The sequence below is a fragment of the Lepisma saccharinum genome, chromosome 3 (assembly GCF_977018435.1).
Source record: "Lepisma saccharinum chromosome 3, izLepSacc3.1, whole genome shotgun sequence".
NCBI lineage: Eukaryota > Metazoa > Arthropoda > Insecta > Zygentoma > Lepismatidae > Lepisma > Lepisma saccharinum.
Genome location: NC_139231.1, coordinates 28,052,225 through 28,068,836, shown reverse-complemented (window position 1 = coordinate 28,068,836; position 16,612 = coordinate 28,052,225). Strand labels below are relative to the sequence as shown.

The following is a 16,612-nucleotide window of genomic DNA, read 5'->3' as shown; positions in this document are numbered from 1 at the left end:
TACTTTTTTCAAAGTGTCCAGAAATTCTGAATAATCGTAAATAAGTGAATTCTAACTGGAAATATTTTCACTTTCATTTTTAAATTATCAGGAACTGAGTTGAATGAACTCGCATGGAAACAATTAGATTGTTTTCCATTGCTCTAGTCTTCTTCAAGTTTTTTCATTCCTACTACCAGTATTGTTGAATTCTGAACACTAAAATATTGCAGTACGTCCCTTTTCAGCTTAATCCGATATTATAGCAAATGAAGAAACTATCAGATGCTGCTTACAGAAGGGGGAAGGTATAAGGTCACTGAGGAACAAACTACAGAAACAAGAGACACTTCACAGTACACAACTGACAATTGCAAACTGTCCGCAATAGGAAGGAATTCTCCTCCTAGAGGCTTATCTTCCCGCTTCTGGAAAATCCACCGCTCTTCCGAGGTGTGTACATCGCTTGGGAATTCAGGTCTACCAAACGAAAGATGAAACATACGATAAACCTTGAAATTCCTGGCACCTGGCTGGAGTCTACCGACTGAGACAGATTTACTACAACTACTTTCCCTTTTCCTCTTCATCTATTGTTTGCAAGAATTAATGTATCAAAGATGGGCTTTTATATCACAGCAGAAACAAAATTCCAGCTCACTTTGAGTCCTAAATCGCCAATAATGTATGACACTTACATAGCAATTTAAGTGTTGCAAAGCAACTGTAACTGTAAAAGTAACTGTAGAAGTAACTGTTAAAATGTTACTTCTATCGTAAAATAGTAACTCAGTTACAGTTACTCACTTTTAAAAGTAACTAGTTACAGTTACATTTTCTCAAAAAAGTAACTGTTACTTGTAACTAGTTACTTCCAAACACTGGATAACATAGAGCCTGCCTGCAACATATGGAAAATTAGTTTTTCATCCACCATCTTGAAACAAATTGTTCAATTTTGCAGAAATAATTTTACCTAAATGATTCTAAATTTACAGCAGTTATCATCATCATTAAATAGATGACTTATCCCTCTCTGCCCATCCACCCTAAATCATGCACTATATTATGATAATTTTATTGTCAAATTATAGTGCAAGTACATAATGCTGCTGTAAGTTTTGTGCACAAAGCTGACATTGTAGTAATTGTAAAGATGCATGACTTAAATGGCTACACAGCTCCTAACCAGACATAAAATAACATTTTACTGCATAGGCAAGCAACCCATTAGAATGAGAAATGACAAGAATCATTTAAAGGGTGTTCCAATTTAATCATGTCACAATTATCGACATTTCAATAAAATGTACTCAATTCTACCATGTAATGTTTAAACATGCAAACATTTATTGTATCAATTGATCATCACAGCTGAAACTATGATGTGCCACCATGGTTTCTCCCACATAAGGAACTGACTGATAATCAAAGTACTCTCACATATCAAAATTATAAGCTTTGTTCAAGTATGCTGCATCAATAAATGCAAACGATTTATCTAATTGTTTTTTGTTTCTTGGATATATGATCTTTTTATTTGTGTTTTATGTTTATTTCTAGCATGATTTGAGGAAAACAACCTGAAAAAAACCACTATGACTTGTCTACATTCACTATTTTTAGTATTATGAGCTCTGATAAGTTTTACAAAAACATTTGACAATCATAGAACCTCACAAGTATTTAAAGCAATAATTTACAACTTTTTCTGAAAAAACCCACATTTTGACTGGGTTTTTCTGAAAAAACGTGTTGGGGAAAACAGGGCTGGGCTCACCCAGGCCAACCCTGTGTAGGAGGTCTGCCGTTTTCGACTTGACTTCTTCAACTGAGTCAAAACATGTTCCCTTGAGGTCAGACTTTAGTTTCGGGAAAGGAGAAAGTCACATGGTGCCAGATCTGGCAAGTAGGGGGATGTTCCATGACAGTAATATTTTTACTCACCAAAAATTGCTCGACAGACAGAGCCTAATGGACCGGTGCATTGTCCTGGTGCAAAATCAATCCATTTTTCCTCAGTTAAGGCCCCTTTCTCCTCACTTTTTCGCGAAGTCTGGTCAAAATCTAAATGTAGTAGTGCTGATCAACTGTACCCCCAGTAGGAACCCACTCAAACATTACAATTCCATGAATGTCAAAGAACACAAGCAGCATTGCCTTAAATTTTGAGCGTGACATGCGTGTTTTTTTGGTCTTGGGGAACCAGGGCACTTCCACTGCATGGATTGCCGCTTAGAATCCGGGTCGTAGGTAAAAATCCATGTTTCGTCAACACTGATTACAGATTCCAACAAGTCTACAAGTCTGGTTCATTTTCGATGCGTTGTAACATGTTCGCACACAATTCTTGACAGCACTCTTTTTGTTCCTGCGACAGATTTTGAGGCACAACCTTGACACAGATTTCATACTAGCAATTTTCCGCCACAGCATGGTTACACGTGTTCACTGAATGACACCTCACTTGGAACTGCTAAGGTCGGGCAAGTTCACAACCTCATTTGGAACTGCTAAGGTTTGGCAAGTTCACACTTCATACAGACGGAGGGGAGGTATGGTGCTTCAACACAACACTAACCAATTTACTGTAACTGCTTCCATTTATAAAATTTAAATTCAGTACTATTTTTTTTGTGTCAGACCTCGTATACAGTATCATCAAAGAATGAATTAAAGTTGTGCATATTGCAAAATTGCCAGAATATTTAGACATAATGAAGTGTCGGTTGGTTTTGTATTCACCATTGTAAAACTGGGCTGGAAAACAAAGTATTGAATAGAATTGGTAATTAAATTTGAACAATACTTTCTAATCTTGACTTGGTTTTTATATGAACCCTAGCTTTCCCATGCCGTGTGAAAAATTTATTTACCTGGGAGGGGTGTTTGCTCACAGGCCCACACTTTTCTTGATCACTAATTTTCAAGAAATCATTTTGTTATTGAATCACTGCTTCTATTGTTGATTATATATGTACAGTTATTTATTAACTATAATAATTACAAAAAATAATAACTAATTCTTGCATGAGTGTCCCACACAAATTTTACCATTTGCTAAAACTCACAAAAACCATAATAATATTTTATTAATGCTTTTTTGTTTGTAGAGGGGCAGTTGTTTATTAATTATAAAAATTACAAAAATTACCATCATTACCAACCAATTGTGCAATGCCACTGGCACGAGTGTCTCGAATAAAACACATTCAAAGATTGCACCTAATAGGCCCACCAAGTGCATTTTGCCTCCTATTTACATTACATTTATGTTCTTATGAACAAAAGTAATACAGAAATATTGAGAACACCGTAGGGAACAATAATTTATTTTCAATTTTTTATAAAAGATTTCACAGTTGAAGAATCAAAAAAATTTTGGTGTTGGTCCTGACAGCCCCTCCCCCACCCTCTTATGTAAGCTACTGTTAAAGTAGAATCAAGTTGCCACATGAAACGGTAGTCATTTAATCAAAATGTTCTTTCCAGCATACATTTTGCATAAATCCATGTGTGTTGGAAGGGGAGGATGCTTTTTGTTTATAGTGTTTCGGGTTCAAATCACAGCAGGGCATGGATATTCTTTGCTAGTGTCCCTTCATCAATATCATTGTATCATCACCTATTTTCGTCATTGCAGTTAGTCAAAAGTGACAGAAATGTGATGCTAAATAACAAAAATCAAATCAAATGGAGTCATTCTTTCTTTTAATTTGGTTTGGCTAGCTGAGTAATAGAAATGTTTTTTTTTTCTTCAGCAATTGTGCTTGAAGTACATAGGTACAGATGGAGCTTCTCAAGACAGAGAACAGGCTTTTGATGTCCTCCTGGCATTGCTGGAAAACTGCCACCATAACAACTCAGACTTGCAAGTTGCCAACATGACAGAGGTATTTTTAAAGCAAGTCAGTAGCAAGCCTTCCCCTAAGGGTAAGTAGTAGTACTGTACTGAATATTTATTGATGATAATACCTGAATAGAGATGGAAACTGTTACATTTGTAAATTTACAATACCAAGGTACATGAATTAAACCTTAAACCCATAAATGCAATAACAAAATGTAAAACAATTGCACTCAATTACAATCTGTTTACAGAAATAGCTTGGAGCAATTATTAGCAAGTTTACTACTGATACATTAATGTGAGTCTGGTGGTAAGAGTACCAAGTAAGCTATCCCTAGCTATTTGTTTCATGCTGAGAAGCAGTGACGGCACCAGCCTGAAATAAGTTGAATGGGGGGCTACATATTTCGGAGTCAAATTCTCGGGGGGGGGGCTAAATAATACCTGCTAAAAGGTATTTAATTAATACTTTACTGCAGTACAATTTTACCAGTGACATATTTTACAGTGAGATCCAAAGATAAATTACAGAGGTGTTGCATTTCGTTCCATCATATTCAAAAGTACTTTTGGCATGAATCTTTTATGTCAAATAAAATTCAGTAATTATATTGCTTCTTTCCTTAGCCATTATTGAGTGGAATACTACCACAGACTTACTATTCATTTGAACAGTACAAAATATACCATAAAAACTTCACTCATTATCAGTTCGCTGGATATACGTATAAATACTACACATAACACGACTTCTATGTGAAGTGTGCGAGTACTTTTTTTGCTAAAATAATAAAATGAACTACGGCAAGAAACTATAAGAAGATACAGCTGTTTTTATGAGCAGCTAAATCCAAAGATTTTAAAAGTTCTTTCTCAAATGACAGAATAGATCTTTCGTTCACTGAACCTCTTGTTACCAATTCGATTACGAAGGTAATACTTGATTTGCCCCAAGCAGCCATTGATGGTGGTATGCACATTTCAATAACATTATCATCATCATCATCCTTTGCCGTTTCCTGCCTCTGGCTGGACCGACATAGAAGTCAAACCTCTCCTTTTTTTTTCCTGGCCTTCCACCACTCCTCTCTTTCCATGGTATTCCAATCTTGTCCTCTTCTCCTAACACTCTCCGCTATCTGCTCTTTCCACCGACATCTTGGTAATATTTTCTCATACACCTTTGCTGAGTGGCACATTAGTGTTATTCCTCGATTGTTTTTAAGGCAATTTTAAATGTTTCAACCTTTTCAAGCAGCTGCTGCTGAAGGGTCTTTCTGCCCCATCGCATGCCATAACTCTAAACTGTCCAAATCACAACAGTAGGGAGCGGCGAAAGATCGTAGCTTTTCATGCTTCATAAAAGTGGCACTAGCTTAGTAAAGTAGGTTTCAAATAGAAAGTGTGTTAATGATACGAATTTCTCTGCCATGATGATCTTACATTTTCTTGTTCAACAACTGGAATTCAGAACTTAGGGCAAACAATGGGAAGGGTGCGAGAAATATGACTGTCCACGTAGGAGGTGCTACTCTCAAGGAACAAACATATTTTCACTACAAATTCACTTCTACTAGGAAGTGACATAAAAGCAATGGACATAGTTGCAACTCTTGCACTGGATATTTTAATTAGTGAAGAAACTGCTGAAGATTATAATTTATTTCAGAATATATTATGCACAAATGCTGATCAGAATTGGATCAATAGTTTTAGATGTGCTTCAAAGGTAGATTTCTTCTGCACAAATCAAATTTGGTACTGAGAAAATTATTTTCTAACCTCATAAATGCTAATTAATTAACATGTAGGATGAGGACTGTGAGCAATAGTTTGTGTACTCTGATTCTTTAATATCGTATTTCTTCTCGAATACTTGCAGTGATAAGAATAGTTAGAAAAAATCAAATAACAATGAAACCAAAGATAGAACATCGCTAACACTTGTGCACTTTTCAGGAGTCGAATAAGGAAGTAACAAACAGAAAAGAAACACAGTGCTTCTTTTGATTTTGATTGTCGTCCTACTTACAAAAATCCATTTGTCATACCTGTTAGACCTACTCCAAAATATAGTGATACGATTTATATAAACTAATAATTGTATACATTAAGCTGTGTATGCCAACAATCAAATAACAATTTCACAGCAACTGAATACGTCCATCCACCAGGCAGGCAGCAGATTTTGTAGCAAGTTTAGCAACTTATAATTGGCCAATAACGTAGTATCAAGTGATCAGTGGCACTGTTTCCAGGCATATCTGGAACAGCCCCCATGATTTTTGAACACATTGTAACAAAATAATCTTTCGATCTAACTGAACTAGAAAATATACTTCAACATTGTACTTGCCCCAAGAGAAGTTTTATAATGGAAAATGTAAACTACTACTTTTTAAGTTTTCGGTCGAAATGCATCTTACCGTGCCACAAAAATCTAGGGTGGCTACATGGGGCTCAGAACTGTTTTGTGGGGGCTGCAAACCCCCCCCCCCTCCTCCCCTGTAGCACTGTCCCTGCTGAGAAGAACAGTACATCAGCTACTTTTTTTTTCTTAACAACAAATTGGATTCTTAATCTCTACTTTCCAATATATATATTTATATATATATGTATGTTCCCTATCCCAAACTACAATGAAGAGAGTAACTCTGCAATTGCTCACACCCCTACGAAATCTGCATCAATGGCCTTCCTGCAAATTTTGTGGGGCTCATATAATGGCAGCCCTACCCGATGTTGCAGTGGTAGCGTCATCTCCTTGTAATATAAGGGTCCCAGGTTCGATTCCCGGTGGAGGTTTGGTTCCCACTTTAAACTGTAGGTCTAGTCCTCATTAGCCTATCTGTGCATAAAGTGGACTTAAAATCATTCATATAATAGCTTGTTAGAGAAGAACATACTCCTGGACATATTTTCACAATTTCTGTACTTCATATGTAATTTAACTCATATGGTCATGTAGATAAATTTAATATTTTTCAAACATGTATGCATTTTTTATGCATTACACTTTTTAGTATTAATTTTACTCTATAGGGATTATGTATGTAAAGCTTATACAGTGGAACCTGATTTTACGTTCCCACATTTTCCCATATTACATGTAATTTTCCAGACCCCAATATATTAACATATTACAATTATTCTCTCTATTTTTTTTTCATTTTCTCACATTTGAAGTTCTTTAGCAGAAGTTCTCTGAGAGGTGCCACTGTATATACATTTTTTAAGTTTTTTAATGAAATAAATAAATACTAACAGTTTTAATCCTTATTCAGTCATATTTATAGTGAAAACCTTGTCCACATGATGTCAGTATCTTTATTTGCTTTATTTATGATTCTACTCTTGTTCTTAACAGTGCGTGAAAAGCTGTATCATCTCTTAGGAGTTTTAGCTAAAAAATATCCAGAGTGCATGCTAAAATACCAGGAAAAGATTCTAAGGTTGTTTCTAAGTGACCTTAAATCACAGGTATGTGTATACATAACCATTTTTCAGATTATACATGTATTTAATATTTAAAGTTAGTGAAACTTTTTACTTGAAGATGCTTTGAAAGTAGGGTGCAGATTTCAGTAGGTACTAAGGTTCAAACTTTTGATTTTAGCTAACTTTTCAATGTATTGTTACAAATTATTTGTGTACCATAAGTATTTCCCCCCAGGGGCCTTACTATTAGTAAGTACGTGGATTGGCGTCCATGGGACCCCGAGCAGGTTAACGGCTCCAAAGGCGAAAGAAGATGGATGGTCATCTCAACAGCGGCGCAGGTTGAAAACCTAGAGGAGTAACACCTCTCTAAAAAAAAACCTTGGTCCATCTGGCTCCAGATGGTAGCACATCGTAAGGGCCCCTAGCCAGGGTAACAGCGAAGACCCCAACGGCAGATGCGGCAGAAAAGGAGTCCTTTGGTATGGTACTAAGTAGTTAAAATTGGGAAAACCACTGTCTAGTGGCGAGGAGAAATCCTCAGAAGACTAAGGGAGAAAACCCTGACAGAAAACCAGCCATGGCCTTGAGGCTGAGAGGACTAAACAACCAAAAGGCCCCCTATCGCTGGGCTAATCACCCGCATAGGGGTAGATGATGATTCAGGGAAGAAATGAATGCCTCAGGAACCCCGGACAGATCTCACAAAGACTACAACACAAGAATAAGGAAACGAGAATTGGAACCTGGAATATCAAAACATTAAATGGTAAAGAAGTAGAAGTAATCAAGCAAATGGAAAGATACAAAATAAAAATACTTGGAATAAGCGAATTAAAGAAGAAAGGAAATGGGGAAAAAATGCTTGAAGGAGGGAAAGTATTGAAATATTCAGGAGTCCTATTTGGAAACAGAGCAAAAGAGGGAGTAAGAATTATAGTAACAGAAGAGTAATCAGCTGGGATCCAGTAAATTCAAGAATAATAACTAGACATAGACTTAGAAGAAAATATTACACTGATTCAAGTATATGCACCAACTGAAGATGCTAATGTGAGAGACAATGAAGAATTCTATACAGAATTACAATCAAAAGTGGAAAAAGAGAGGAGGAAGAAAAGTTATAATTAAATGGAAGAGTGGGAAATGATAACTTGAGTGGATTCGGAACACTAGGAAAGTATGGTGGAGAAATTATTAAAAACGGAAATGGACAGAGAATCATAGACTTTTGCATAGAAAATGCAATGCTGATAGGAAACTCATTCTACAAACATAAAACAATACGTCAAGTAACGTTTGAAGGCGAAGGAAGATGTGCCAAAAGCATTATAGATTATATAATATACCCACAACAAATAAGACCACATATCCGAGACATAAAAGTAATAAGAGGAGCAGAACTTGGAACTGACCACAGGCTGCTGTTAGCAGAAACAAGGTTTTACACAGGGATGAAAAAGGAAAATAAAAAGACCCATTACAAAATAAAAACAGAAGAGTTAAAGAAAAAAAAAAAAAACAAGAATATCTGAATAAAGGAGGAGAACGACTAAACCAAGAAACATTTGAAGATGAAGATATAGACGAAATGTGGCAAAAGATCAAAGATATAATACTCAAGTCAGCGGAAGAGGTATGTGGGAAGAAAATAGTAAATACAGGAAGGAAAAGAACAAGATGCTGGAATGAAGAGGTGAAAAAGGCAGTACAGGAGAAGGAAAAAATATAGCAATACAAGAAGAGATGAAGACCAATTAGATTATTTAGAAAAAAGAAACACAGCTAGAAGAATAGTGAGAGAAGCAAAGAGGAAATCATGGAAAGAATTTGGAGAAGTGGAATCACAATAGAAAAAAATAAGAAAGAATTTTGGTACATAATAAAAGGAATAAGAGGAAAGGTGAAAGAAGAGTAAGAAGTGTAAGAAACAAATCAAATATTCTAGAAATGAGAATTGAAAATGTGTTGAAAACATGGAAAGAATACTTTGAAGAAAATTTGAAAAGGAAGGCATAGGAACATCACATGAGAGGATTGGAGAACAAAATAGACAAAAAACAGGAAGGAGTAGAAGAAGAATACAAGAGCAGAATAAGGAAGAGGATGACAATGAGATAGGAGAGCTAGTAAAGGAAATTGAAATAGGAGAAGTATATGAAGCAGTGAAAAGAGTAAGAAACGGAAAGGCAGCAGGAATAGATGAAATAGCTCCAGAATATATAAAATATGAAGGAAATACACTCTTGGAGGCAATGACTAAACTGTATCAGAAGATCTGGAGAGAGGAGAAATTACCACTAGAATGGGAAAATAACATTATTATACCACTGTATAAGAAAGGAGAGTCAACCAACTGTGAGAACTATTGTGCAATATGTCTATCCACCGTGGCACTTAAGGTGTACTCAAGAATATTGGAAGTAAGGCTAAGAAAAGAGATAGAAAGGGATATGGAAGAAGAACAGGCTGCTTTTCGTTCTGGGATACAAACACAAGATCACATATATTCCATCTGAACAATATGTGATAAATACTTAGAAAAAGGAAAAAAGATGAACGTAGCATTTTTAGATCTAAAGGCTGCTTTTGACTCTGTATACAGAGAAGAAATATGGGCAATATTAGAGAAAAGAAAATTCCAGAAAACTCATTTGAGTAATAAAATAAAAGAGTGGAAGGAATTGGATGGATTGGATGGAAAGATGTCATACACATTTAAGTTGGAGAAAGGTGTGAAACAGGGAGATAGTTTGACCCCGCTACTCTTTATAGTATTTATGGATGAAGTTCTAAAGATATGCAAAAGAAGAACAGCAAGAACAAAAGTGGGTAATTGTAATATGAGACCGATACATTGCAAGCATTAGTATATGCAGATGACATAGTACTGAAGGAGATACAGAGAACAAGATACAAGAGGCGGTTACAGAATGGGCAGAAGTGCTAAAGGCTAAAATAATAACTGTAAACGCAAATAAGAACAAAGTGATGCAAAATAGGAAGAACGGAAGAGGTAATAGAAAGAATACATATAATATGCGATGGAATAGAACTGGAGCAGACAGAAAGATAAGAGTACCTGGGAACAATCATAAACCAGGAAGTGATGAATAGAGTAAGGAAATATAATAATGCATACTACCATTTAAGCCAGACCATTTTTGGAAAAAGGGAAATAGACACCAAAACTAAACTACAAGTGTATAAATCAGTAGTGGAACCAATTCTACTATACGGAAGTGAAAGCTTGCCAGTAAGAGGAAAAGAAGTAAGACAAATAATGACAGTTGAGATGAAATGCTTCCGTAGAATAGTTGGTTAGACGAGAAGAGATAGAGTACATAATGAAAGAACCACCAAAGAAGAATTAAATCAGAAGCCAATAGAAGAGAAACTGTCACAAAGACAATTAACCTTTTGTGTCCCAAGCATCTCAATCGAGATACCCAAATGTAACCCTCACTGTCCCAAGCGTCTCGATCGAGACGCTGTGTCAAGGTCGTAGTTTTTACGTTCTAACTTTTCTATTTTTGGCTAGAATTTCGATTTTTTTTATATTGTTCCTAACACATGTATTTAACAGAAATGTTTTTTTGCATTTTTTTTTTGTCTTCATGAAAATGGAGGGGGAAAGGCGGGAAAAGGGACTTCTCTTTTGCGTCTCTTTTCAAGGTCAAATTTTTGCCGACAAAGGAAGACCGGCTTTGTTGTTCTAAAGCAATGCTTTTCACTCTCTCCTGTTAAGTGCATTCGAAGGAAGCTTGTTTATCAGTATCCGATGTCAAAATGAAAGTTTTCCGTGAGGGCGCAAGCAGGGGGGAGGGGGAAGACTGGTTGTTGAATCTGCGTTGTGAGAATGGAATTTCGAAGCGCACTGAAGGAAACCTTTGTTTTTTTTAGCACAAGTGTCCACAAGTGGCAACAGGGGTTACCCTGTATTGTCTAAAAATAGAATTTCAAGCAGCTGCAAGAATTGGCGCTCAATTTTCACTACGTTCTAGCTTTTCGTCCGTGAATGTTGTGCATAGGTGTCGTTTTGTGCCCAAGTGCGAGGACATTTTTTGGGTGAAGTGACAATTTTTTAAAATAACTTTTGGGGGTTTTCTCCCTTTCCCCTCCATATATACACCAAATTTGCATAAATTTTGCATTTTGACATTTTTTTTAAGAAAAGTATTTTTGAGGGGATTTCCCCCCTTTCCCCCTTCATATGTACGCCGAATGTGCATAAATTATATATCGTCTGAATCTGTGATTCATTCTGCATACAACGGTATATCTTTCATATCTCTAGAGCATTTAGTTTCTGAGCTATAGTCATTTCAATGTAACTCTGCATTTTGAAGCTTGAATCAGTGGCGTGCCGACCATTCCTTTTGGGGGTACAACTCAAGTTACATTGGTCATATGATTATAATGCAAATATTTTTGTGTTCCTTACATGTCAGCGATAATTTCTATGTGCATTTTGAACTTTTCATATCCTTTTTTTCGGGGGGTGACAGGGGGGAGAAACCCCATTTTTTTTTTAAAGAAAAAAGTATTTTCAGGGGATTTCCCCCCTTTCCCCCTCCATATATACGCCGAATGTGCATAAATTATATATCTTCTGAATCTGTGATTCATTCTGCGTACAACGGTATATCACTCATCTCTCTAGGGCAATTAGTCTCTGATCTACACTTATTTAATTGAAACTCTGCATTTTGCTCAAAATCTGCTCGGGACAGAGAGGCTTACATGTGAAAATGGCCTTGGGACTCAAAAGGTTAAAATGGTTCAGACATGTGGTAAGAATGGACGAAGATAGAAAAGCAAAACAATTTATGGAAGCTAGAAAAAGGGGTAGACCCTGGAAGACATTCGAAAAAGGAATAGAAATAATAGGACAAAGGAAAGGAAAAGGAGTAAGAGAATTGAAGAGGATGGCAAAGGAACGGGAGAGATGGAAGTAGTGGATAGAGGCAACCCCGACGCTATGAGGCAAAAGGGGAAAGAGGAAGAAGAAGGAGAAGAAGATGATTTTTAAATTTGTATTTGTATTGGAGTTAATCAAGTGATGTGAAGATTGTGAAGAATATATGAAAAAACTGCATTTTCTCAAACATACAAGGGTTTATGATACTTTAGTATTACACAGACTACCTCATTTCAGACCGTCTGTTTTCTGGGAAACCAAAAGACAGTACCCTTTATTTTAATGCTAAGAGAACCAAAGTTGACTGCCTAACCTAACCACGGAAGCATATATTGAACAAAATCTTAAGTAATCGCTAAAAAGCACAGGGGAATAGACTGTCTGTATAATACTAAAGTACCGGATTTATAATAATATGTTACTTTTTAGTGTCAGTAAAAATAACTCTGTCTATCGTAACAAATAAGCTTCTATTTGTTCTTTGTATTAATCAGGAAGGGGTCATTTTGTTTATTATATTACACTACCTCCATTATTATGATTAAGAGAGAATTGGCATTTCTATATTTTTTTAGCTGGATTGGGATTAGTAGGGACACATATTTATGGTGAATAAGAGGTCAAGGTTTGGTACAATAGCTGAGCACATTTTCAGTCAAAAGTGGTATCTACAGTGAGATTTCAGTGTTAAAATGCCGATTGAAATCCCAAATTTGATTTGAAACCTGTACTTATTACTGTATTGCACTATACACATATAAATTTAAAAATCCCCATTGTAATAAAACATTTTTATGTAGTTATTGGAATACATATTAAGTTTATTCCTGTTAAGAGAAGTCAGTTTTTTCATCCCAAAAATTTGCAGCAGAATAAATTAATGTTCCATCATTTTGTGATAAAACATAGTAGGAAAACATACCCCACACCTTCCAAAAACATCGGAGGTGAATATTACAGTGTGTAATCTAATATTTTGTGTTTCTGTAAAAAGTGAAATCTCCATGTCCTTAGGCATTAGTATATTTTGTTTTCACCATGTTGATCATGCTATCTATTAGGGCTGAGTCGATACCACTTTGAATTGATGCTCTTACTGGTTGCCACCGATACCAAGGATTGAAAATTTAATTAGTTAACATTTGTTCAAGATATTGATTGATACTACTGAGTGAGTATTCCAGTACAATTATAAGCATCAATTTACCAGAGTTGTACTCACAAAATATAGTTTTGCACATATAATTGGTACAAAATCAAAGGAAACTTCAAATTTTGCACAACTTTCAGGGTACTTATACTGCTCAAAAGTGTTGTTCTAAATTTTTTGGGGACCCCATGAATGATCAAAATGCTCACAGAAATATCAGCCATTATCAGTAAATAAAATACAACTGAAACTTTTCAATACATCGGCAGGCTCAGCCTAACTATGAGGCACATGCAAAAAAAAAAAAAGAGCCGATAATTTTTTACTTGGGACTAGCAACACTGACGAAGCTGCCCGTGCACGGAAGCATGCTTTAGTATTCGGTGCCTGCAACGGAGGTATATTTCTCAGTGTGGAGGTGCGTACATGCGAGTAGCAGGAAGTTGAAATGGCTGCTGTAATAGAAAATCCCAACCAAATTTGAGGTGAGGTCGGTGATTAGATTTCTCAGTGCAAAAGGACTGAGTGCAGCTGACATTCATCGGGAATTGTGTGCAATTTACGGACCAGCAATAATGAGTGAAGGAAAGGTGAGACGTGCTTTTCGGGAAGGACGTCCAAATGTTCATGATGAGAAGCAGAGCGGCAGGCCTAGTGTTCAGATGGATGACCTTGTGCAACGTGTTCATGAGAATGTGTGATCCAATCGCCGTTTCACCATTACTGATCTAGGCAAGGATTTTCCTGAAGTTTCTGATAAAACATTGCACAGAATTTTGAACGGACAATCTTGGTTATCGCAATCTGTGTGCGCGGTGGGTGCCAAAAATGTTGACAAACACTCACGATGAAAGAATGAAATCAGCACGTGATTTTTTGGACCGCTGGGAGAAGGATGGGGATGACTTGTTTTCTCACATAGTGACTGGAGACGAAACCTGGATATCATACGTCACTGGTGAGTCAAAGCAGCAATCCATGCAATGGTGTCACTCCAGTTCACCGAAACCGAAGATATTCAAGCAAACACCATCACATCGCAAAATCATGGCAACTGTGTTTTGGGACCAAAAAGGTGTAATCCTCGCGGAATTCCTGGAACCGGGATGAACCATCACAGCAGATGTGCATTGTCAAACACTGTCTAATCTGCGACGTGGCATCCAAAACCAACAAAGAGGAATGTTACGGTCTGGAATTCTGCTTATTCATGACAACGTCTGCTGTTGCGACAATTCAAAAATTCCGATGGGAACATTTTAATCACCCACCATACAGTCCCGATCTTGCCCCAAGTGATTACTTTTTGTTCCTTCATCTTAAAAAGTTGCTTGCTTCGCAACGTTTCGATGATAGTGAAGTTCTCAAGACATCAGTTCTGAGATCCCAGGTGGCAGATTTCTATGGAGAGGGTCTACGTAAACTTGTTCCACGGTACCAGAAATGCTTGGAGTGTCATGGTGACTATGTAGAAAAGTAGCCAGGGTATGCACTTGTATAGCATCAAAATAACAATTTTCTCGCTTGATTTTATTCTCTGTAATAACCAATCGGCCCCTTTTTTTTTTACATGCCCCTTGTATTTTACCTGTTTAAGCAGCATAAATAAGTTATTTTTTTACTTTACAGACTCAAAGTGCAAAAGTGGTGTCCTTCCCTATCATAGCTGGTTGTGTGAAAGGATTAACTGCATTTATGTTTGGGTTTAGTCAGAGTCCAGAAGACAGTGCTGAGAATAATGAAAAAATTTACACGGCACTAAAAATACTGTGTGACCCTGAAACCAGAGCAACTCACAGAGTTGCTCAGAGAGGTAAGTGAATTCAAGTTAAATTTATCTGTTTAATTATGTCAGATTTGAATGATTTGCTCTATTTACATTATTTAATTTTCATATTTCTTAATGTTTAGAGAATGAACTCGTAATATTTCATGTTGAATTTCGTCAACATGTTAAAAACAACTGAGACCAAGTCACAATAATAGCTTTGTTTTGTCAGTATTCTTAATTTTTGGACTGTTTTTGATTCTTCTTCAGGGATGGGAGATGAGTACAAGATGTGGAGAGAAGGTTAAAAGCATGGTTAAAAATGACTTAAAAGAGGTTAAAGGTACAGAAACTTATATCCCATGATCATGTCAGTGAAATGGCCAGCAGTTTTCTGCAGTTACCATAATCATTTTTCTAAAAATTTTTTACTCACATCTTCCACTCCTGAAGAAGGATCAAGGTGATCCAAAAATTCGGAATATCAACTAACCAAAGGTTTGCCTTATTTGTTTTTAATTTCTTCCATTTGTTGTATAGAAATACATTTGTAACATTCAATTAAGTTGCACAATGCAGTGGATAGGTTATGGGCCCAGCCCAGGTGTTTAAGAACTGTGCTGCAATGTACTTTCGAGTGTTTTAGTCACAGTGGAAAATTTTATCGTAAATTTTGTGATATACTTATGACTGATCACATGATATGATAATGCATGTAGTGCTTTTGAAGCTTTGAATCGAAATGTGTGCTATGTGATTTTTCTTGTACTGAAATTACGGTGACAAGAATATTGAAACATACACTGTAAAAATATTACGACTCCAATCGTGATTAATAGTGGTGGACAGCCAAACATCGAGAAACTGGAAGGTGTTAAGAATTACGCCACGTGGAAATTCTTAATGAAATTAACTCTGATCGATTGTGGTTTATGGGACTGCGTCGAAAGTACTACTCCAGTGGATCCAGTTTGAGACCAGAAAGCATATGCCAAGATTTGTTTGTGCGTACATTCTCCTTGTTACCCACATGTTAAAAATGTGCATAGTGCGAAGGCAGCATGGGATAATCTGAAGGCAGCTTACGAAAACCAGGGTATAAGTAGGTGCTTACCAATTAAAAGAAGACTAGCCAGAGTGTGTTATGAAGATTTTCCTTCAATGGACTCTTACCTCGGTGAAATCATCTCATTGCAACAAGAGTTAGCGGACAAGGGTTAAATCATCTCGTTGCAACAAGAGTTAGCGGACGTGGGATGCAGCATCGATGATGAAGAAATTGTCGAAATTATGTTGATTGGATTGCCTGAAGAGTTTAATCCTTTGGTAATGGGTATTGAATGAACCCAGACGAAACTTACAAGCGAGTTTGTGAAGTCACGGCTCATGCAGGGTGATTTTCAACGAAGTGAAAATATTTCCAAGGATTCTGCATATTTAGCTTCAGATAAGAAGAAGGGTCCAATTGTGCCTATTTGCCATCATTGCAAGAAGGAAGGCCATATG

At 36.5% G+C, this 16,612-nt stretch overlaps 1 protein-coding gene across 1 annotated transcript in view; it reads left to right on the top strand.

Annotated features, from left to right (window-relative positions):
• Positions 1 to 16,612, top strand: part of LOC145985498 (DNA-dependent protein kinase catalytic subunit-like) — a 53,231-nt gene that overhangs the window by 23,371 nt on the left and 13,248 nt on the right. The window contains exons 3-5 of the mRNA XM_083119568.1: positions 3,741 to 3,912; positions 7,197 to 7,309; positions 14,968 to 15,151. Of these exons, the coding sequence (XP_082975694.1) occupies positions 3,741 to 3,912; positions 7,197 to 7,309; positions 14,968 to 15,151 (469 nt within the window). The remainder of the gene's footprint in view (positions 1 to 3,740; positions 3,913 to 7,196; positions 7,310 to 14,967; positions 15,152 to 16,612) is intronic.